This window comes from Bombina bombina, chromosome 4, assembly GCF_027579735.1.
Source record: "Bombina bombina isolate aBomBom1 chromosome 4, aBomBom1.pri, whole genome shotgun sequence".
NCBI lineage: Eukaryota > Metazoa > Chordata > Amphibia > Anura > Bombinatoridae > Bombina > Bombina bombina.
Window position 1 is genome coordinate 261,122,800 of NC_069502.1, and position 25,682 is coordinate 261,148,481.

Sequence of the window (25,682 nt, forward strand, 5' to 3'; positions counted from 1 at the left end):
CCAGTGATACTAACTGGTATATAATGAATACTGAATAGATTATATATCTACTATTATTTCAGCATACTATATTATGAAGGGGTTGATATTTGCTTAAACTAACACCGTTGCCACACTATTTCCATTACTATACCCTGCTGTTTATGACAGCGTTTCTCTTTGGTGTTTTAACTCATTAAAGAATCTTTGGCGTCACAATCCGGTTTTCAATGCATATTGTTACTATATAGTGTTTTGTGAGTGCTGGGTACTGTCAAACTTCTCTCTCTTTTTTGTACCTATATATCTGAGAAAAACGTTATAATTGGAAAACCAAAGCGCCAAAAGAGGCCGGGTCTGAACAATGGGATTAAATCAATAATAATCTAGATTCCTCAATATAGATTAAAAAGTAAAAATTACACTTTATTACAAGCATGGATCCATGTTACAAATACATAAAAACAGTTAGCATATATAAAAACAATATAAAATTCCTATGGAATTCACGACCGCAATACTCTTATAGGTGACTAATAAGGACCTATATGTACTGGTGTCCCAGTTTCTAATCTCCTCGTCTGGGTATCAACAGAAATCAGCAACAGTCAGTAGGAATGAGGCGCTGATAGAGGTATCTATCGACAAATGTGTAAAAATAATAATAATAGAAAATCGTGTAGATCAATTTGCACTGATTTCCCAGTAGCAATTCTAAGAGGTCTGTCTATCCTTAATAATAGGTGAAGATGTAAAAAATAAACTAGCGTATTAATAAGTATTTAGAGGTCCCAGAGTGAAAATGAAAGAAATACCTCAATTGAATAATGTGGGCGGTGCTTGTGTGGAAACAACTCGGATTTAAGTGCTAAACTTTAAAATGAACACCTTTCTAGTGATGAGATTCTTTACTTAAGATAACTATAAAACTTCCTATGATAACACAGTTGACAAAACAAAAATACAAATAAATAATTGTGGAATTGTTCCGGTGTGCTTCTTGATTAAGCTAACTTCAGTCACAAAATATACCACTTTTGCAATTTTTCCACTACTGTATTCACCTTGTTAAAGGGACAGTATACTATAAAATTGTTTTTCCCTTAATGTGTTTCCAATTACTTTTTATACCAGCTGCAGAGTATAAAATGTATGAGATATGCTTTTTAAGGTTTATTTGTGTATATGAAATAGCTGATTTTGTGTTTTGAAGCCACAACCTAATAAAATGGGTGGAGCTTGTAGGTATAATCAGATCTCATTACTTTATCACATTGTGTACATATACATGCGTCTTTATCTTATATCTGTCCATAAACCAAAGACCAATACTTGGAGAGAACAATAGAAAATCAACATTTTATTACCTTATCTCTTCTATACCCCACTGGGAGTATAATTTCTTCTGCTGGCTGTGTTTACACAGTTTATCTATAGCTTGGACCTAAGGCCAGAAACTTTCAGAATAGGTGGGGATACCACAGGCTAAATCAACTATTTCAAATGCCAATATAAGGGTAATGGAAATACTTGTAAACAATTTAATACACTCCAGCAGGTAAAGTGGATCATTGGGAACAAATTAAAGGGGAGACAATTTTTGAGTAAACTGTCCCTTTAAACAACGCCAAGTTAAAAAATAAAACAAAAAGATCAAAAGTCAAAGTTTTCCAAAAAACAGTGTCAAACTCCAAAATGTGATGTTAAATCCAACCAATCAAAACATCATAATGATAAAAAACAGTGGCCACTGTGTGATACAAAATAAACACGCTGAAAAGGCTTTAGTGATAAATCCTATGAAGAAAAATCCTATGAAGAAAAAATGCCTGCTATCATGGCAGGACCGATATGAGAATCAAGGTCTCCTCAGACGCCCGACACGTCCCAAATAATACCTAAAAGTGAAGAAACAAACATACAATAGTGCAGAGCGTAATATTCAAGTACAGTGTATAGAAGTAGACTCACCAGTCGACGCGTTTCGGTCTATATTAGACCTTTTTCAAGACTCTTGAAAAAGGTCTAATATAGACCGAAACGCGTCGATAATAATTCCACAATTATTTATTTGTATTTTTGTTTTGTCAAACTGGGACACCAGTACATATAGGTCCTTATTAGTCACCTATAAGAGTATTGCGGTCGTGAATTCCATAGGAATTTTATATTGTTTTTATATATGCTAACTGTTTTTATGTATTTTTAACATGGATCCATGCTTGTTATAAAGTGTAATTTTTACTTTTTAATCTATATTGAGGAATCTAGATTATTATTGATTTAATCCCATTGTTCAGACCCGGCCTCTTTTGGCGCTTTGGTTTTCCAATTATAACGTTTTTCTTAAATATTTGTTGACTACTAGGAGTCAATCTCCAGAGCTAGGGTCTTTTGAGGCAGGCGCTTAGTGTACCCCCCCCCATTGTAACTTGTACCTATATATCTATCAGAGAGTCAGCACCCCCCTTCTCCTACATTTCACCAGTGATACTAACTGGAATATAATGAATACTGAATAGATTATATATCTACTATTATTTCAGCATACTATATTATGAAGGGGTTGATATTTGCTTAAACTAACACCGTTGCCACTATTTCCATTACAATTCTACACTAACCAGTTGTGGCTGGAGAAATCCAGACACTAGGGCTACACATTCTGGGAAATTCAATAATAGGTGCACTAACAATCTAAATGTAAGATTTGAAACTTTTATGTGCAAACACATTTCAAAAGGAACAATTATTGTCAAGTTTGAATGTTGCGTAAAACAGATACTATTGTCCTCTGTTCACTTTCCCTTCCTTGGTCCTCTCTGCGTCACAAGTCACTCTGGTTGTGAGTGAGAAGAGCAGCAGATTTAAGCTGAAGGTGGATGGGTACATATTTTTGAGGTCTCTGTTTGTTTCAAATCCAAACAAACTGAAAACAAGGGAAGGGTGCACAGGAATATGTAACCACCCTAGACATATACAAAACACGGAAGGGAACTGCACTCTCATACAGGACCGGGTACACATCCCATGACCCTGCAACATGCTCAGCCCTGGGTGCCACTGGCACTCACAGGAAGCTGTGCTGTCCCCAGAGCCACAAGCAGTTAACCCCAGACAGGTCTGGGTGCAAGAACCATAGGGAAAATTACAAAACAAATTAATACAACACACAGAGAAAACCCAGCACTCACTTACAAGCTCTCAGCTAAGATTTAAAAGCAAAAATGGAAAGGTTAGTCACCGCATCTGGCCAAATGGGACAAGCTCAGGTACCACGTCAAGGTCCTCTCCAATACCTGAGACCCTAAAACAGCCACACAATGCAAGCTTTCAAATCCAAACAAACTGAAAACAAGGGAAGGGTGCACAGGAATATGTAACCACCCTAGACATATACAAAACACGGAAGGGAACTGCACTCTCATACCGGACCGGGTACACATCTCATGACCCTGCAACATGCTCAGCCCTGGGTGCCACTGGCACTCACAGGAAGCTGTGCTGTCCCCAGAGCCACAAGCAGTTAACCCCAGACAGGTCTGGGTGCAAGAACCATAGGGAAAATTACAAAACAAATTAATACAACACACAGAGAAAACCCAGCACTCACTTACAAGCTCTCAGCTAAGATTTAAAAGCAAAAATGGAAAGGTTAGTCACCGCATCTGGCCAAATGGGACAAGCTCAGGTACCACGTCAAGGTCCTCTCCAATACCTGAGACCCTAAAACAGCCACACAATGCAAGCTTTCAAATCCAAACAAACTGAAAACAAGGGAAGGGTGCACAGGAATATGTAACCACCCTAGACATATACAAAACACGGAAGGGAACTGCACTCTCATACCGGACCGGGTACACATCCCATGACCCTGCAACATGCTCAGCCCTGGGTGCCACTGGCACTCACAGGAAGCTGTGCTGTCCCCAGAGCCACAAGCAGTTAACCCCAGACAGGTCTGGGTGCAAGAACCATAGGGAAAATTACAAAACAAATTAATACAACACACAGAGAAAACCCAGCACTCACTTACAAGCTCTCAGCTAAGATTTAAAAGCAAAAATGGAAAGGTTAGTCACTGCATCTGGCCAAATGGGACAAGCTCAGGTACCACGTCAAGGTCCTCTCCAATACCTGAGACCCTAAAACAGCCACACAATGCAAGCTTTCAAATCCAAACAAACTGAAAACAAGGGAAGGGTGCACAGGAATATGTAACCACCCTAGACATATACAAAACACGGAAGGGAACTGCACTCTCATACCGGACCGGGTACACATCCCATGACCCTGCAACATGCTCAGCCCTGGGTGCCACTGGCACTCACAGGAAGCTGTGCTGTCCCCAGAGCCACAAGCAGTTAACCCCAGACAGGTCTGGGTGCAAGAACCATAGGGAAAATTACAAAACAAATTAATACAACACACAGAGAAAACCCAGTACTCACTTACAAGCTCTCAGCTAAGATTTAAAAGCAAAAATGGAAAGGTTAGTCACCGCATCTGGCCAAATGGGACAAGCTCAGGTACCACGTCAAGGTCCTCTCCAATACCTGAGACCCTAAAACAGCCACACAATGCAAGCTTTCAAATCCAAACAAACTGAAAACAAGGGAAGGATGCACAGGAATATGAAACCACCCTAGACATATACAAAACTTGTTTTCAGTTTGTTTGGATTTGAAAGCTTGCATTGTGTGGCTGTTTTAGGGTCTCAGGTATTGGAGAGGACCTTGACGTGGTACCTGAGCTTGTCCCATTTGGCCAGATGCGGTGACTAACCTTTCCATTTTTGCTTTTAAATCTTAGCTGAGAGCTTGTAAGTGAGTGCTGGGTTTTCTCTGTGTGATATATATATATATATATATATATATATATATATATCAAAAAATTATTTCATTGGTGGTATTACCCAGCTTAATCTTATGGCTTGTTACTATGTGGTCTTGTCCCCTCAATCAATGGTGGGGTAGATGCTAAATGTAATTGTGTACCCTCATTTATTGAGAAGTAGAGCTCATTGCATTGATTCCTGCATGGCTAGAGCAATAATAGGAGAGGCAGTTTTACTGATATGTGGCACTGCTAGAGCAATTTTAGAAGGCCTTGTTAGCTCTATAAAATTCTTCTATCTGGCTATCATCAAAATAAGGGATAGCCAACTTCTGGGCCACAGGTCAATATATTTTAAGCTTTAATGGCTGTATATTAATTTATAATATTTAAACACACAAATATAATACTTCCTAAAAATGTTCAGTGGCACTTGGGGATTTAGGTAGGGTTACAGGGTACCCTAATCTTCTGTTTTCTCCTTAAGAAGGCTCTTTTTATTTTTGGCCACGCAAAGCACACATTTTTATTTATATAGTTTCCTGGGACCACAAAAACTATGGCAGACATTCTTATTTCTCATTTCTCCATGGGCCGCAAATACTAGAGCAGAGGACCACAAGAGGCCCTTGAGCCGCCAGTTGGCCATCCTTAATCAAAATCATGATACAGAGAACAGCATGTATAGTATTACTATTGCTTAAGGGGACAGTCAACACCATATAATCTATATATATATATATATATATATATATATATATACAAAACACGGAAGGGAACTGCACTCTCATACCGGACCGGGTACACATCCAATGACCCTGCAACATGCTCAGCCCTGGGTGCCACTGGCACTCACAGGAAGCTGTGCTGTCCCCAGAGCCACAAGCAGTTAACCCCAGACAGGTCTGGGTGCAAGAACCATAGGGAAAATTACAAAACAAATTAATACAACACACAGAGAAAACCCAGCACTCACTTACAAGCTCTCAGCTAAGATTTAAAAGCAAAAATGGAAAGGTTAGTCACCGCATCTGGCCAAATGGGACAAGCTCAGGTACCACGTCAAGGTCCTCTCCAATACCTGAGACCCTAAAACAGCCACACAATGCAAGCTTTCAAATCCAAACAAACTGAAAACAAGGGAAGGGTGCACAGGAATATGTAACCACCCTAGACATATACAAAACACGGAAGGGAACTGCACTCTCATACCGGACCGGGTACACATCCCATGACCCTGCAACATGCTCAGCCCTGGGTGCCACTGGCACTCACAGGAAGCTGTGCTGTCCCCAGAGCCACAAGCAGTTAACCCCAGACAGGTCTGGGTGCAAGAACCATAGGGAAAATTACAAAACAAATTAATACAACACACAGAGAAAACCCAACACTCACTTACAAGCTCTCAGCTAAGATTTAAAAGCAAAAATGGAAAGGTTAGTCACCGCATCTGGCCAAATGGGACAAGCTCAGGTACCACGTCAAGGTCCTCTCCAATACCTGAGACCCTAAAACAGCCACACAATGCAAGCTTTCAAATCCAAACAAACTGAAAACAAGGGAAGGGTGCACAGGAATATGTAACCACCCTAGACATATACAAAACACGGAAGGGAACTGCACTCTCATACCGGACCGGGTACACATCCCATGACCCTGCAACATGCTCAGCCCTGGGTGCCACTGGCACTCACAGGAAGCTGTGCTGTCCCCAGAGCCACAAGCAGTTAACCCCAGACAGGTCTGGGTGCAAGAACCATAGGGAAAATTACAAAACAAATTAATACAACACACAGAGAAAACCCAGCACTCACTTACAAGCTCTCAGCTAAGATTTAAAAGCAAAAATGGAAAGGTTAGTCACCGCATCTGGCCAAATGGGACAAGCTCAGGTACCACGTCAAGGTCCTCTCCAATACCTGAGACCCTAAAACAGCCACACAATGCAAGCTTTCAAATCCAAACAAACTGAAAACAAGGGAAGGGTGCACAGGAATTGTAACCACCCTAGACATATACAAAACACGGAAGGGAACTGCACTCTCATACCGGACCGGGTACACATCTCATGACCCTGCAACATGCTCAGCCCTGGGTGCCACTGGCACTCACAGGAAGCTGTGCTGTCCCCAGAGCCACAAGCAGTTAACCCCAGACAGGTCTGGGTGCAAGAACCATAGGGAAAATTACAAAACAAATTAATACAACACACAGAGAAAACCCAGCACTCACTTACAAGCTCTCAGCTAAGATTTAAAAGCAAAAATGGAAAGGTTAGTCACCGCATCTGGCCAAATGGGACAAGCTCAGGTACCACGTCAAGGTCCTCTCCAATACCTGAGACCCTAAAACAGCCACACAATGCAAGCTTTCAAATCCAAACAATCTGAAAACAAGGGAAGGGTGCACAGGAATATGTAACCACCCTAGACATATACAAAACACGGAAGGGAACTGCACTCTCATACCGGACCGGGTACACATCCCATGACCCTGCAACATGCTCAGCCCTGGGTGCCACTGGCACTCACAGGAAGCTGTGCTGTCCCCAGAGCCACAAGCAGTTAACCCCAGACAGGTCTGGGTGCAAGAACCATAGGGAAAATTACAAAACAAATTAATACAACACACAGAGAAAACCCAGCACTCACTTACAAGCTCTCAGCTAAGATTTAAAAGCAAAAATGGAAAGGTTAGTCACCGCATCTGGCCAAATGGGACAAGCTCAGGTACCACGTCAAGGTCCTCTCCAATACCTGAGACCCTAAAACAGCCACACAATGCAAGCTTTCAAATCCAAACAAACTGAAAACAAGTTTTGTATATGTCTAGGGTGGTTTCATATTCCTGTGCATCCTTCCCTTGTTTTCAGTTTGTTTGGATTTGAAAGCTTGCATTGTGTGGCTGTTTTAGGGTCTCAGGTATTGGAGAGGACCTTGACGTGGTACCTGAGCTTGTCCCATTTGGCCAGATGCGGTAACTAACCTTTCCATTTTTGCTTTTAAATCTTAGCTGAGAGCTTGTAAGTGAGTGCTGGGTTTTCTCTGTGTGATATATATATATATATATATATATATATATATATATATATCAAAAAATTATTTCATTGGTGGTATTACCCAGCTTAATCTTATGACTTGTTACTATGAGGTCTTGTCCCCTCAATCAATGGTGGGTAGATGCTAAATGTAATTGTGTACCCTCATTTATTGAGAAGTAGAGCTCATTGCATTGATTCCTGCATGGCTAGAGCAATAATAGGAGAGGCAGTTTTACTGATATGTGGCACTGCTAGAGCAATTTTAGAAGGCCTTGTTAGCTCTATAAAATTCTTCTATCTGGCTATCTTCAAAATAAGGGATAGCCAACTTCTGGGCCACAGGTCAATATATTTTAAGCTTTAATGGCTGTATATTAATTTATAATATTTAAACACACAAATATAATACTTCCTAAAAATGTTCAGTGGCACTTGGGGATTTAGGTAGGGTTACAGGGTACCCTAATCTTCTGTTTTCTCCTTAAGAAGGCTCTTTTTATTTTTGGCCACGCAAAGCACACATTTTTATTTATATATTTTCCTGGGACCACAAAAACTATGGCAGACATTCTTATTTCTCATTTCTCCATGGGCCGCAAATACTAGAGCAGAGGACCACAAGAGGCCCTTGAGCCGCCAGTTGGCCATCCTTAATCAAAATCATGATACAGAGAACAGCATGTATAGTATTACTATTGCTTAAGGGGACAGTCAACACCATAATTTTTGTTGTCTAAAAAGATAGATAATCCCTTTATTACCCATTCCCCAGTTTTGCATAACTAACACGGTTATAAAAATACACTTTTTATCTCTGTGATTGCCTTGTATCTAAGCCTCTGCAAACTGCTCCCTTATTTTAGTTTATTTGACAGACTTGCATTTTACCCAATCAGTGATGACTCCTAGGTAACTACATGTGCGTGAGCACAATGTAATCTATATGACACACATGAACTAATGCCCTCTAGTGGTGAACAACTGTCAAAATAAGAGGCGGCCTTCAAGTTCTAAGAAATTGGCATATGAGCCTACCTAAGTTTAGCTTTCAACTATGAATACCAAGAGAACAAAGCAAAATTGGTGATAAAAGTGAATGGAAAGTTGTTTAAAATGACATGCCCTATCTGAATCACAAAAGTTTATTTTGGACTTGACTGTCCCTTTAATATTGAGTTACATTTGAGCCGGAAAAAAAAAATGCACCAGGGCGCTCTGTTAAATAACTCCACTTCTGGTTTGTACTCTGAGTTTGCTTGCTCTGTCCAAAGCTGTCCGTGCACTATTCATGTGTGCACCACTCCTCAGGTAGTAGCAACAAGTTTATACTGTTAATGGTTGTATTGACTAATAAAGGGCCAGATTACAAGTGGAGCGGTATTTAACGCTGCCGCTCGCACGCTATCTCCGCTAGAAGTAAGATTTTAACGCGCATCAGGCAGTGCTTGTATTACAGTTTGAAAATAAAAATTTTTTGCTCACATGCTAACCGGATGCACGCAAAAAAACAAAGTTAGAATGTCACCCCATTGAATGAATATTCCCCCTTAGAAGTCAATGGAGCAAAAAAAAAAAAAAAACACCCTACTCGCGGGCAAACCTGAACCCAAAATGAAAATATGAATATTTCACATTTCAATGTTCTTCACATAGCAGAATGTTTTATTTATTTATAAATACAGATTTCTACATATATTTGATAGTATTTTGGTACAATATATATCTATACCTATCTACAGTGTGTATATATATATATATATATATATATATATATATATATATAGCATAGATTCAACAAGGTATTGGAAACATTCATCAGACATTTTGGTCCATATTGACATGATAGCATCACGCAGTTGCTGCAGATTAGTCGACTGCACATCCATGATGCGAATCTCCCATTCCACACATCCCAAAGGTGCTATATTGGATTGAGATCTGGTGACTGTGGAGGCCATTGGAGTACAGTGAACTCATTGTCATGTTCAAGAAACCAGTTTGAGATAATTTGAGCTTTGTGACATGGCGCATTATCCTGCTGGAAGTAGCCATCAGAAGATGGGTACACTGTAGTCATAAAGGGATGGACATGGTCAGCAACAATACTCAGGTAGGCCGTGGCGTTTAAACTATGCTCAATTGGTATTAAGGGACCCAAAGTGTGCCAAGAAAATATCCCCCAACCCACACCATAATACCACCCCCCCTGCCTTAACCGTTGATACAAGGCAGGATGGATCCATGCTTTCATGTTGTTTATGCCAAATTCTGACCCTACCATCTGAATACTGCAGCTGAAATCGAGTCTTATTAGGCCAGGCAACGTTTTTCCAGTCTTCTATTGTCTAAATTTGGTGAGCCTGTGTGAATTGTAGCCTTAGTTTCCTGATCTTAGCTGACAGGAGTGGCAACCGGTGTGTTCTTCTGCTGCTGTAGCCCATCTGCTTCAAAGTTCCACGTGTTGTGCATTCAGAGATGGTATTCTGCATACCTTGGTTGTAACGAGTGGTTATTTCAGTTACTGTTGCCTTTCTATCATCTTGAACCAGTTTGCCCATTCTCCTCCGACATCAACAAGGCATTTTCGTCCATACAACTGTTGCTCACTGGATATTTTCTCTTTTTTGGACCATTCTCTGTAAACCCCAGAGATGGTTGTGTGTGAAAATCCCAGTAGATCAGCAGTTTTTTTAAATACTCAGACCAGCCCGTCTGGCACCAACAACCATGCCATTTTCAAAGTCACTTAAATCCCCTTTCTTCCCCATTTTAATGCTCGGTTTGAACTTCAGCAAGTCGTCTTCAGTACGTCTAGATGCCTAAATGCATTGAGTTGCTGCCATGTGATTGGCTGATTAGCAATTTGTGTTACCGAGCAATTGAACAGGTGTACCTAATAAAGTGGCCAGTGAGTGAATATGTCTATATATGTATATGTCTTTAAATACATATATACACATATACATATATTTAAATACAACAACATTTAAAATTATGGGGAGACGAAAAGTGAGTTTAAAATCCTCCACTAAATACAAAATGTAGAAAAAAAATAACTCATTGTGTTACCCATTTACAAATTTAGACAAGTCAGAAGACTTGCTTTTCCCACAAAAACTCTCTGAATACATTGTTTCCAATGCAGCAAAGGATTATGGGTAAGATATGCAAATGAGGTTCACAATGACTCACTTTTTTACTTTTAACCTGCTTTTTAAGGCAGACTTTCCTTTACGCCATAGCATTGCCGCATTACACAGCTTCTAAGCTTAGCTAGGGGTAGTACAGTGATTCAGACCAATCCCAGGACAGCTGTTTCGTGTTTTTTGCCCTCTGGATGGACCATGTGTGATAGGAATTTGGCCATTACTGGTATAGAGTCTAACATTTTAAGCAAGTTTCCAGTTTACTTCCATTATAAATTTAGCTTAGTTTTCTTGGTATCTCTTGTTTAAAGGACCAATAAATACAGTAGAACTGCATAATAAACAAATACATAATAAAAGGACAATGAAGTGTCCTTTGAAGGGTAATTCTAGTGACCTCAGGAGAGTGCACGTGTCTTTAGCCATCTGACAGAAGCTTTTCAAACAGTGTTTATAGCAATGTTATACAGTTGCAAATGCTGCTGCCATAGAATGCTCCTCTCAGCCACCCTAGTTTTACTTTTCAACAAAGGATACAAAGAGAACAAAGCACATTTGATAATATAAGTAAGTTGGAATGTTATTTACTCTGAATCTTAAAAGTTTAACTTTGACTTTACTGTCTCTTTAGGGCAATCGGTTGTAGGTAATTTTGCATATTTAGCATTAGACTTAAAGTGAATGTCAATCTTGATGCTAAAGTGCCTGGTTTTTTAAAAATTCGATTAAAAACAGGGGCACTTTAATTCATCAAAATTTAATCAAAAAACTTACCTTTTAATCTTCACAGCAGCTCCAGCTTCCTCAGGTTGTTGCAAGCCATTTCTGATGTCAGAAATGATGGATAGGTCATCCTCCAATCACGACTTCCCCCCGGGGGAATCAGTGTCTGATTCAACGCCGTGATTGGAGGAAGCCGGATTCCTCATTTTAGACCCAGGAAGAGGCTTTGTGACGGGCAGAGGAAGCTGGAGCGGCTGTCAAGATTAAAAGGTAAGTTGTTGTTGTTTTTTTCAACAGGAGTGAAATGTAAATTTTGATGAATTAAAGTGCCCCTGTTTTTATCGAATTTTTAAAAACCGGGCACTTTAGCATCAAAATTGACATTCACTTTAAGGAACAATAAACTTGATTTTTTCTAAACACCATATAAATGAATGTCTCCTTATAATGCTGTACTATTCTCCAAAGAAAAGTCTGCCAGTCGGATGGCATAATGAAGTAGCTGGGTGGGGGTAGTTTAATACTTTTCAATTATAAATGTTACATAAGACATCCAAAAATTAATATTATAGATTGTATTAATGATAATTTGTGCAACAAATATTGGAAACAATGTAATATTTAGCTAATTTAAAATAATGGTCAGTAAAATAAGCTGGGTGTGTGCCCTTTAAATAGGCCCTGTGACAACACTGCACTGCCCTTTACTATGTAAACACCTACCCCTGATTTCTCTAATTTTCACTGATGCTCTTATGCCCTCTACACGAAGTTGCACTACCTGCTCTATTGCTCCTGGCAGATATATATATATATATATATATATTTCACAAACAGTCTTGTCTGGCTTCTGACACTTTTGTGACTGGCACTTTATTTTTTTCTAGTTCCTATATTTGAAACAAATTTATTAACCCTTTACCTAACCAATGAAAATGAAATAACTGTATTGGAGAAAAGTTTTGTTTTGCAGTCTGGTAACATTAGCCACCCTGAAATGCTATTTGTTTAACCTCCCCAAGTGGGTTAAACACAAATTTAAAGTAGGAAATGTCAGCCACAGAGCACTGCTGGTCCTGAGCAGAAAATAATCACAGCATTGGTACCTGCACAGTTGGGTCATGTGACTACCGCTGCTGGTTTTTGCTCTGGACCAGCTGTTTGGGGGTGTTAAACAGAAAGAGTTGCAGGACTGCTAGTTTTAAAATGACATGCTCTAATATAAATAGTTGTGTACTTTTGAAGAAGGAAAAAATAAATAAGAAATAAATAAATAAATATATATATATATATATATATATATATATATATATTTCCTTCTTAATATGAGGATAGTGCACGGCTTCATTCCTTAATTGTGGGAAATACTGAACCTGACCACCTGAGGAGGCAGAGACACCTCAGCCAAAGGCTTAAATACCTCGCCAACTTCCCTCATCCCACAGTCATTCTTTGCCTTTCATCACAGGAGGTGTCAGAAGATACGGAGTAGTTCCTTATGTAGGGTATCTACCCTTCGGAATGGGACTGGAGTTTTAAGTAGTCTTGTCAGCCTCTCAGTGAGAGCATTGACAAATGTTAGAGTCTGGAGATGCAGGGAGAGTCTTTCTGCGAACCCATCCAGACTCATATTAACAGCTCCTTAAGCAATCAGTGTTGACGAGTTTCACTGCCTGCTTTTTTCACTCAAGTTCATGTCAGGAGCGATGCTACAAGACTGTCAAACTTGAGAGGCTGTGTTGCTGTTCCACGGCATACATTCCGATAAGATTGTTTCATTTTATACACATATGATAACGCAAGAAGACAGGGTCACAGTGTGGCACCTTTTATCTGTATGGAATCAAGGGTTAATATCTCCGAAATGGGATTATTGAACAGGGGGGAATAATCACATAATGTAAATATGGTGTTTATGCTGCAAAATGTGTGAGATGAGGCTCAGGCAGATGTTGGAACGTACAGGTTTTACTTTCATTTTGATTTAGCTGAGCAGCCTGTTAGGCTTGGTGCGCTTTTAGCTGCAGCAGGGGCGGTCCTGCGTGGCGCACCATGTGACCGGGTGTGGTCACACTGATCTTCTCTTCTTCCTGACCGTGCGGTTTATCAGAGACGAAGCGGTTTCTCTGTTGGGCCTGGGTCATAGGAGGTGGTGAGTGCCCCAGCCATTGGGGGTATAAAGGTGCCATTTTTCCTTTTCTATTGTCCAATTTATAAGCACAAGCTATATAGGACTTTGATACGTTAGAGGGTACTCCCTCTTTACCGAAATCCAATGCCTGTCTATATTGTGAGGAGGCCACGGTATACCCGCCTGCTCAATTATGTTCCACATGCCTTGATAAAGTAATTATATCAAAGAAAGCTAATATGTTTAGTACTACTGAGCCATCCACCTCTGAGGAGTCTCCGACCCGTGAGGTGCGCACCCTACAGTCATTAATAACACACATGCAGCTTCCTGGAGCACTCCTATTCCTCCATCTGGAGGGGCCCTTTTACCGACAGACTTACGCTTTCTGCTAAAGGAAGTGTTGGCTACTTTGGTGGTTCCAGAACCTAAATTACCTGAGGATTCTTGTATTCCGAAATTAGATAAGGTCTACGAGGACAGGGTTGTACCACAGACTTTCCCGGTTCCCATTAAGATGGCGAACATTATTAAAATTGAATGGGAAAGACTTGGCTCTTCTTTTTCCCCTTCTTCTTGTAAGAAATTATTCCCGGTTCCGGACTCTCAATTAGAGTTGTGGGGTTCCTCCTCCTTATCTGAGTTGATTGAGGTGGAGGGTGCCCTCAACGAGATCCAGGAAAGAATTAAGGCCTTAAGGGTAGCTAATTCTTTTATTTGTGACGCAAATATGCAGATTATTCGCCTTAATGCCAAGGCTTCAGGTTTTTCCGTCCTAGCCTGTAGGGAGTCTCATCTTCCCAGGGGCAGATTCCTCTTATCAAATCTGTCTTCAAGGCCAGAAAAGAGAGAGGCCTTTCTAGGGTGCGTGAGGGATTTCTCCTCCCTGGGGGTCATTGCACCGGTACCGCCAGCAGCGAGAGGTCTGGGTTACTACTCAAACCTCTTTGTGGTCCCAAAGAAGGAGGGTACTTTTCGCCTGATTCTGGACCTAAAGTGTTTAAACAAATTCCTATATGTCCCCTCGTTCAAGATGGAGACAATAAGGTCCATTCTGCCCTTAGTTCAGGAATGACAGTTCATGACAACGATAAACCTGAAGGATGCATACCTTCACGTCCCTATACACAAGGAACACGTCAAGTTCCTAAGATTTGCATTCCTGGACCAGCACTTCCAGGTTATTGCACTTCCGTTTGGTCTAGCTACTGCCCCAAGAGTCTTTACGAAGGTTCTGGGGGCTCTGCTTGCAGTGGCCAGAACCAGAGGTATAGCAGTGGCGTGCCTTACTTAGACAATATTCTGGTTCAAGCAGCATCCTGTCATCTGGCAGAGGACCACTCTAGACAACCTGTCTGTCCAGATCACATCCTTCTTGAGACCATCCTGGGAGATTGTGACTACGGATGCAAGTCTCTCAGGATGGGGAGCTGTTTGGGGTGCCAGGAAGGCACAGGGCCTTTGGACTCTAGAGGAATCTCTCCTCCCAATCAACATTTTGAAACTTCAAGTGTTCTTCGAAGCTCTGAAAGCTTGGCCTCTTTTGGGTTCGTCTTAGTTTATCAGATTCCAATCAGACAACATAACCTCAGTGGCTTATAGCAACCATCAGGGGGGAATGAGGAGCTCCCAAGCAATCAGGGAAGTATCTCAAATTCTGGAATGGGTGAAGGCCCACAACTGCTTGCTGTCAGCGATCCACATTCCGCGTGTGGACAACTGGGAAGCGGATTTTCTCAGCAGACAATCCTTTCATCCGGGGGAATGGTCTCTCCATCCTGAGGTGTTTGCGGAGATTTGCAACAGATGGGGGATGCTGGAGATAGATTTCATGGCGTCCCTGCTCAATTCCAAGCTACCCAGATATGGGTCGCTGTCCAGGGATCCTCAGACGGAGCTAATAGATGCATTAGCAGTGCCTTGGAGGTTCAGTCTGATCTACATTTTTCCGCCGTTACCACTTCTCCCGCATCAAACAGGAGCAAGCATCAGTGATTCCAATTGCTCCATCGTGGCTGCGGACGATGTGGTTCGCGGATCTGGTGGGGATGTCCTCATCTCCTCCATTAAGGTTACATTGTTGCAAGGATCTGCTGGTACAAGGTCCTTTTGCTCATTAAAATCTAGATTCTCTGAGGCTGACTGCGTGGAGATTGAACGCTTAGTCCTAGCCAAGAGGCCCCACAGAGAAACTGCTTCGTCTCTGATAAACCGCACGGTCGGGAAAAGAGGAAATCAGTGTGACTACACCTGGTCACGTAGTGCGCCATGAAGGACCGCCCCTGCTACAGGTAAAAGCGTGCCAAACCTAACAGGCTGCACAGCTAACCAAACGAAAGTAAAACCTGTACGTTCCAACATCTGCCTGAGCCTCATCTCACACATGTCGCAGCATAAAACATAATAAAGTGACTTATGCAATAAATCCCCCCTGTTCAATAATCCCCTTCCGGAGATATTGACCCTTGATTACATACAGATAAAAGGAGTCACACTGTGACCCTATCTTCTTGCGTTATCATATGTGTATAAAAAAAATGAAACGATCTTAAAGGAATCTCTGCCGTTTTTAGGATAGAGTTATTGATACTCTCATTCAAGCTCGTAAGCCGATTACTCGACGCATCTATCATAAGGTGTGGAGGACCTACTTATTCTGGTGTGTAGATTCGCTTGGCATAAGGTCAGGGTTTCCAGAATTCTTTCTTTTCTCCAGGATGGTCTGGAGAAGGGCCTTTCTGCTAGCTCCCTTTAAAGGGACATTAAACCCCAAATTTTTCTTTCATGATTCAGATAGAGAATACAATTTTTAAAAAGTTTCCAATTTACTTCTATTATCAAAAATGTTTCCTTCTCATGTTGTTCTTTGTTAAAGGATTACTTTCTGTTATAATTTTTAAGCCAAACAACTAACATATTAAAGTTAATAAACATTAATTAAAACCTACTGACCTATATTTTCTCCAAAACGAAGTTTCATAATGTTATAAAAGTTATATCTTTTATTCCCCGATGATGTCACGTTATCCTGCCCACTATTTTCAGCACTGCGTGTTCAAAATACTTAAACCAATGAAATTGTGTTTAAAGCGCCATTTTGAAACCTAGGTATTGTAAACGGATTGGTACAGAGCAAAGGATACCCACGGAGTGGGTTTGGAAAACAATTAAATTTGCAGACAAGATTTCTGATATACGGTAGAGATATGTTAATAAAATGCTATTGATAAAAAGCGTATTTGGGGTAGTTAGTTAGTAACAGGCATACAAAATATTTACTTACAGTGGCCCTTTAAAGAGATACCTAGGTAGGTAGCATGCACATGCCTGAAGCACTACAGGACAGGAAATTGTTCTGCCATCTAGTGCTACTGCTAATGATAACATTGTTGCAAAACTGCTGCTATATAATGCTGCAGACACATGATAATAGAAGTCAATTAGAAAGTTGTTTAAAATGTTATGCTCTATCTAAATCATGAAAGAAAAAAATTGGGGTTTACGTCCCGAGTAAGGGACAGATTTTGTCCCTATCTGTTTTACTGCACAAGAGGCTCGCTGAACTTCCAGATGTTCAGTCCTTTGTTCAGGCTCTGACTAGAATCAGGCCTGTGTTTAGATCTAGCGCTCCTCCTTGGAGTTGAAATCTGGTTCTTAAGGTTTTGCAGAAGGCTCCGTTTAAGCCTATGCATGTAGTTGACATTAAATTACTGTCATTGAAGTTTCTTTTCCTACTGGCTATTGCGTCGGCGGGCAGAGTATTTGAGATGGCTGCCTTGCAATGTGAGCCCCCTTACCTAGTATTCCATGCTGATAAGGCTGTTCTTCGTACTGGGTTGGGTTTTCTTCCTACGGTTGTTTCAGATCGTAACATCAATCAGGAGATTGTGGTTCCTTCCTTGTGTCCTAATCCTTCTCCTTCGAAGGAACGGTTACTTCATAATTTGGATGTGGTTCGGGCCTTGAAGTTCTATCTTCAGGCTATGAAGGAGTTTAGACAGACTTCTTTGTTTGTTGTCTATTCTGGGAAGTGTAAGGGGCAGAAAGCCTCGTCCACTTCCTTGTCTTTTTTGGTTGAGGACCATTATTCGCTTAGCTTATGAGACAGCAGGACATAAGCCTCCTCAGAGGATTAAGGCTTATTCAACTAGAGCTGTAGCTTCCTCTTGGGCCTTCAAGAACGAGGCATCTATAGATCAGATTTGTAGGGCGGCTACCTGGTCCTTCTTACATACCTTTTTCAAAATTTTACAAGTTTGACGTTTTTGCTTTGGCTGAAACTTCTTTTGGGAGGAAGGTTTTGCAGGCTGTGGTGCCCTCAGAATAGAGTCCGCCTCTCTCTTTTTTTTTTCCCTCCCTCTTCATTAAGTGTCCTCTAGAGCTTGGGTATATGTTTCCCACAAGTAAGGGATGAAGCCGTGGACTCTCCTCATATTAAGAAGGAAAACAAATTATGCTTACCAGATAATTTCCTTTCCTTCTGTATGAGGAGAGTTCACGGCCCCCGCCCATAGTCTCCGTTGTGTGAACTAAAATTTTTGTTTTGATCTTCTGGCACCATTTATACCCTGATATTTCTCCTACTGTTCCTTGTTCCCTCAGCAGAATGACTGGGGGATGAGGGAAGGGGGGAGGTATTTAAGCCTTTGGCTGGGGTGTCTTTGCCTCCTCCTGGTGGCCAGGTTCATTATTTCCCACAAGTAAAGAATGAAGCCGTGGACTCTTCTCATACAGAAGCAAAGGAAATTATCTGGTAAGCATAATTTATGTTTTTTCCATATAAGTGTCAACATAAGCAAACGAAGAAAAAAGGAGCACCGGATCTGTTAAAAGCGTACTTTTATTTTTCATTCATTAAAAACTGGAAACTTTCAGCATACAGTTAGAATGGAAAGGAATCCCTCCTAGCTAGACTAAATATCGTCTGGCGCGTTTCGGCTTTCGCCGTACTCTAAGCCCAATAGGCTGGCTGCCACACACACACCCATGGACTGACCAATAGTGGTCCCAACCGGCTCCGAGACGAGGTTGCGTCACACGCTGAAGTGAGGTGAGAGACGACATACCGTGTCAAGGGAGATCTCGGTACTAACAAGACGGGGATTCAGAATGATCTGGCCACTATACAGCACCGGAGGGTACGATTGTTTCACACTTATTCATACATAGTGTGCAGATTGTGAACGCCTGTACAAGAGACTGTATATATGACGACAGTGCATTGCAAATTATGGATCACAGTGCTATCTGATCGGGTCATGTAATTATGGTTACAACAGTCTTAAAGGTATATTTGCAAACACGAAATGTGAAATTGTGATTTAGTGGGACCCATCGGTTATGGCTACAAATTGGTTGGCAATGTGTATTACACAATATATTTATGCTTCTTAGATTGCGTAGCTGGAGATTAGTTAACACACAGAGTTCTCAAAACATAGAGTTCCTTGAATAATATCCGGGAAAATTTATGTGCGAGTTAAATCTGTTGATTGGAACCCGGTTTATCCTGAATTTGAGTGGAAACTATGTATAACTGTTGAATCTATCTCTGACTACCCATCACAAGTTACATTGGATAAGGGGGTGTGTGTGTATATCCTGTGGAATTTACCAGGGAACAGTAATTTGGATTATTGCTGTTGAATTATGGATTGACTGGTTATTTAACCCTGTATTCCTACATCCATTTTGACTTTTTATGTTTTTCCATACCCTTGTAATGAACTATAATTTGTATTGTATGTGGTTATATGCTTTGATGTCAGAATATGCTAAACTTCTTCCCTAAGTGCAGTTATAGCGGATCAAAAACATAAACTATTGTCTTTAGGCAGACAGCAACATTAATATATTGTATTTCTATTTTTTTCTGATGTGAAAAACTGCTGATGGGATTGATTTGTTTACGTTATTTGTTTAAAACATGGGCCTGGGAAATGTTCTGTGGGATTTGCATCTCCTCAGAGTATTTTCTGTCACAGAGAGCGAAGAAATACAGAAACTAGAGAGAGACAGGCAAGCAAAAAACAGGAGATCATACCTGAGAGGAAAAAATAGGGAATCACAGAGAACAGAATTACAAATAGAAACAAACTATTTTTGTGTTTGTAAGTAGTAGTAGTAAGGGGAGTTCCAAATGGGGTTTTACAGAATCTCTGTTCATTATTTTAATAATGTCAACCCTCAAATACTCCAGCAGTCCTGAATTTGCCAGGCAGTTTTTTTTCAAAAATTATTATATACAGTGTTCTACTCAGTGTAATAGAATGATAGAGGAAAGGAAGAGGTTTAAAGGGACATTGTACACTAGATTTTTCTTTGCATAAATGTTTTGTAGATGATCAATTTATATAGCCTATCTGGTAGTTTTTTTATAACAATATATTGTTTTCTTATTTTTTAAGAACATTGTGCCGATTTTCAGACTCCTAACCAAGCCCCGCAGTACCAGATGTATACACGCGTTTACAAACTCCTGCAGGCTCAAGTTTATGTTATCAGTATTTTCATATGCAGGGGAGGGGGGGAGTCTTCTTTTTTTTTTTACCCAGCCCCTTTCTGTTGGTGTCCCAGACTACGTCATCAACAATGCTAAACTGGGAGCTTCTAAGTAAGTTTTTAAAAGGTTTTATAATGGATTTTTAGATCAGTATGTGGGCATATTCTTCTTTATAGTAGTGTCTATTCATTGCAGTTATTTGAAAATTGGAGTATACTGTCCCTTTAAGAGGTTGGTGTCCTCAGCAGTACTGCTATCTACATATGATGAGTAATTTTCAGGTCCAAGATTTGCCTTGGTAACTATTAAAAGGTGCATCTTGATTTTAGGTTTTGGATAAGACTATCAGTAAAGTGTGCTTAGTAATACTATTGACTCTAGGTATGTTTATTTTTTAAAATGCTGTCCAAAATACAGAAGTGTTAAATCTACAACAGACGTGTCCACCCTAAGAAACGGAGACCATTATCTCTAGCACTTTCTCTGTGGTCTTCCCTTTGTACAAACTGACTATTGAATGTGTCCTGAGATAAACTTTACAGCGATATATATATATATATATATATATATATATATATATAATAGGATAAGACTTTTATGCCCCTATAACAAGGCTTGCCATATTTGTCACTACTCTAGAAAGCAGCAAATTTAGGAGACAGCAATTTTTTCCAAAGTCACATGAGATATATATATATATATATATATGTGTGTGTGTGTGTGTATAACACACATACACAAATATATACACACTCACACAAATACATCAATATTGTAAAGCCAGTGAATGCTACCAACACAAAATACACAAACAAATCCAGTGCACCAGCCCTAAGAGGACTTTTCAATAATGCTATTTGAAGGTACATATTAGTCAAAGAGAAAATGCTGTAATGTGTTAGAACATTTTATTATTGCAATATTGCTTGTGTTTAAAGGGCCATTATAGTAATAAAATGACATGCTCTAATGCGTTAGAACATGTCATTATAAGACTATTGACCCTAGACAATTTTTATTTCTTTTCAAAATGGCTTTATTCAAAGACTTAAAGGGATACTGAACCCAAATTTTTTCTTTCATGATTCAGATAGAGCACACAATTTTAAGCAACTTTCTAATTTACTTCTATTATCAAATTTTCTTCGTTCTCTTGATATCTTTATTTGAAAAAGAAGGCATCTAAGCTAAGGAGCCAGCAAATGTTTGGTTCAGAACCATGGACAGCATTTGTTTATTGGTGTTTATTGGTGCTGTCCAATCAGCAAGGACAACCAAGGTTGTTCACCAAAAATGGGCCGGCATCTTAACTTAAATTCTTGCTTTTCAAATAAACATACCAAGAGAATGAAGAAAATTTGATAATAGGAGTAAATTAGAAAGTTGCTTAAAATTGCATGCTCTATCTGAATCATGAAAGAAAAAAATTTGGGTTCAGTGCCCCTTTAAGATCGTACAAAACAATAAACTCTAGAGAAATTTTTATATTATGTTTAAAAAATATATTAAAGTAAGCCAGCTACACATTTATAACTCAAGAAAACCTACATATCTATGTATAGGTGGAAGTGTTAATTAAAATCTTAAATACTGTATGTGTTTATAGAGTACACTGTATTATGGATGTTACTTTACTTGTACCCATAGTAAATGATCTTACACAGAAAAGAAACTGTTTCACAAACAAGATCAGGTGCTTCATAACTGTTTTCTTTGCCTGATGTAGGCTATTGTGAAGGAAGGTCATCTGCAGAAGCAGACCAGCTCCTTTCAGAGATGGAGGAGACGCTACTTCAAACTGCGTGGGAGGACGCTCTATTACGCCAAAACAGCCAAGGTCAGACTGTCATGCATTAAGCTTTACATATGACTGTAGTGAACAAACTGCTTAAAAACGTATAAGAAGGAATTCTGTAATACATATGTGTCTGGTTTTATAGCTTAAAGTGAAGATAAACTTTGGTGAATGAAAGCCCGTTTTTTAAAAATACTATTAAAAACAGGGGCACTTTCATTCATCAAAGTTTACAAAGCGGCCGTTTTGTTAAAAAAATTACTTTTTTTTCTTTTTACAGCTAGAGCAGCTTCCCCCACATAGAGATCTTCTATTCACACGTCAGCAATGACTAATCCGGCTTCCTCCAATCACAGCATGGCCTCAGGCAATGACTACCCTGGGGGAAAGCTGTGATTGGAGTAAGCAGGATTAGTCATTGCTGATGTGTGAATAGAAGATCTCTATGTGGGGGAAGCTGCTCTGGCTGTAAAAAGAAAAAAAGGTAATTTTTTAAACAAAACGGCTGCTTTGTAAACTTTGATGAATGAAAGTGCCCCTGTTTTTAATAGTATTTTTAAAAAACGGGCTTTCATTCACCAAAGTTTACCTTCACTTTAATGTTGGCTAGGTCTTATTGTGGGTTATTATTATTTAACATAATACTGTATTAGCCAGGAGATTAGTTACACAGTGTTTTATGTCATCTAAAGGGATATGAAACCTATTTTTTTTTATTTCATGCATGCAATTTTAAACTACTTTCTAATTTTACTTCTATTATCATTTTTTTTTCTTCGTTGTCTTGGTACAGGAGCTGGCCAATTTCTGGGGCACTATATGGCAGCAGTTTTGCAAGAATGTTATCCATTTGCAAGAGCACTAGGATGGCAGCTCTATTTCCTGCCATGTAGTGATCCAGAAGCCTACCTAGGTATCTCTTCAACACAGAATATCATGGGAACAAAGCACTTTTGATAATAGAAGTAAATTTAAAAAAAAATAAAAAATAGTATGCTCTGTCTGAATCACAAAAGATATTTTTTGGGTTTCATATCCCTGTTTTGTTTGTTTTTTAAGTGAAAATGAAAACCATGATGGCTGATTCAATATTATTTGAATTTGTTTTTTTTCTTTTCACTTTACGAATAATAACAAATTATGAGTGCAATTGTAATTTATATAAATATATCTTTCTTCTGTTATGTGTGATCAGTCCACGGGTCATCATTACTTCTGGGATATAACTCCTCCCCAACAGGAAATGCAAGAGGATTCACCCAGCAGAGCTGCATATAGCTCCTCCCCCCTACGTCAGTCCCAGTCATTCTCTTGCACCCAACGACTAGATAGGATGTGTGAGAGGACTATGGTGATTATACTTAGTTTTTATGACTTCAATCAAAAGTTTGTTATTTTAAAATAGCACCGGAGCGTGTTATTACTTCTCTGGCAGAGTTTGAGGAAGAATCTGACAGAGATTTTTTACTATGATTTTAACCGGAGTCGTTAAGATCATATTGCTGTTCTCGACCATCTGAGGGAGGTAAAGGCTTCAGATCAGGGGACAGCGGGCAGATGAATCTGCATTGAGGTATGTGGCAGTTTTTATTTTCTGAATGGAATTGATGAGAAAAGCCTGCCATACCGTTAAAATGACATGTATGTATACACTTCAGTATTCTGGGGATGGTATTTCACCGGAAATACTGTGTTAAAGGTCACTAATCCTTTTAATAACTATTCTCATGTTAAACGTTTTTGCTGGAATGTAGAATCGTTTACATTGCTGAGGTACTGTGTGAATAAATATTTGGGCATTATTTTCCACTTGGCAGTTTTTTGCTTTAATTGTGACAGTTTCGTTTCTCTTCACTGCTGTGTGGGAGAGGGAGGGGCCGTTTTTGGCGCTCTTTGCTACGCATCAAAAATTCCAGTCAGCTACTTTTATATTTCCTGCATGATCCGGTTCATCTCTGACAGATCTCAGGGGTCTTCAAACTTCTTTGAAGGGAGGTAAATTCTCTCAGCAGAGCTGTGAGAATTCTTATAGTGACTGTGAATAAAAAACGTTGTTTTGTTTTCTTATGTACAAATTTAATTAGTGTTGTTTTTTACTAATGGGAACAAACCTTTGCTAAAAGTTGTGTTGTTTTAAAGTTTGATGCTATAACTGTTTTTCAGTTCATTATTTCAACTGTCATTTAATCGTTAGTACCTCTTTGAGGCACAGTGTGTTTTTTTGCTAAAAAAGATTATAACCAAGTTGTAAGTTTTTTTGCTAGTGTGTTAAACATGTCTGACTCAGAGGAAGATATCTGTGTCATTTGTTCCAATGCCAAAGTGGAGCCCAATAGAAATTTATGTACTAACTGTATTGATGCTACTTTAAATAAAAGTCAATCTGTACAATGTGAACAAATTTCACCAAACAGCGAGGGGAGAGTTATGCCGACTAACTCGCCTCACGCGACAGTACCTGCATCTCCCGCCCGGGAGGTGCGTGATATTTTGGCGCCTAGTACATCTGGGCGGCCATTACAGATAACATTACAAGATATGGCTACTGTTATGACTGAAGTTTTGTCTAAATTACCAGAACTAAGAGGCAAGCGTGATCACTCTGGGGTGAGAACAGAGTGCGCTGACAATGCTAGGGCCATGTCTGATACTGCGTCACAGCTCGCAGAGCATGAGGACGGAGAGCTTCATTCTGTGGGTGACGGTTCTGATCCAAACAGATTGGACTCAGATATTTCAAATTTTAAATTTAAATTGGAGAACCTCCGTGTACTACTAGGGGAGGTCTTAGCAGCTCTCAACGATTGTAACACCGTTGCAATACCAGAGAAACTGTGTAGGTTGGATAAATACTTTGCGGTACCGGCGAGTACTGACGTTTTTCCTATACCTAAGAGACTAACTGAAATTGTTACTAAGGAGTGGGATAGACCCGGTGTGCCGTTCTCACCCCCTCCAATATTTAGAAAGATGTTTCCAATAGACGCCACCACTCGGGACTTATGGCAAACGGTCCCCAAGGTGGAGGGAGCAGTTTCTACTTTAGCTAAGCGTACCACTATCCCGGTGGAGGATAGCTGTGCTTTCTCAGATCCAATGGATAAAAAATTAGAGGGTTACCTTAAGAAAATGTTTGTTCAACAAGGTTTTATATTACAACCCCTTGCATGTATCGCGCCGATTACGGCTGCGGCAGCATTTTGGATTGAGTCGCTTGAAGAGAACCTTAGTTCCTCTACGCTAGACGACATTACGGACAGGCTTAGAGTCCTTAAACTAGCTAATTCTTTCATTTCGGAGGCCGTAGTACATTTAACCAAACTTACGGCTAAGAACTCAGGATTCGCCATACAGGCACGCAGGGCACTGTGGCTAAAATCCTGGTCAGCTGATGTTACTTCTAAGTCCAAATTACTTAATATACCTTTCAAGGGGCAGTCCTTATTCGGGCCCGGTTTGAAAGAAATTATCGCTGACATTACGGGAGGTAAGGGCCACGCCCTACCTCAAGACAAGGCCAAAGCTAAGGC

General features: G+C 39.9%; 1 protein-coding gene across 4 annotated transcripts in view; it reads left to right on the forward strand.

The window, feature by feature from the left end:
* The window catches only part of DGKD (diacylglycerol kinase delta), a 202,331-nt gene that overhangs the window by 5,275 nt on the left and 171,374 nt on the right, over positions 1-25,682 (forward strand). For all 4 annotated transcript variants that reach the window (XM_053709934.1, XM_053709937.1, XM_053709936.1 and 1 more), the window contains exon 2: positions 22,084-22,194. In XM_053709934.1, the coding sequence (XP_053565909.1) occupies positions 22,084-22,194 (111 nt within the window). The remainder of the gene's footprint in view (positions 1-22,083; positions 22,195-25,682) is intronic.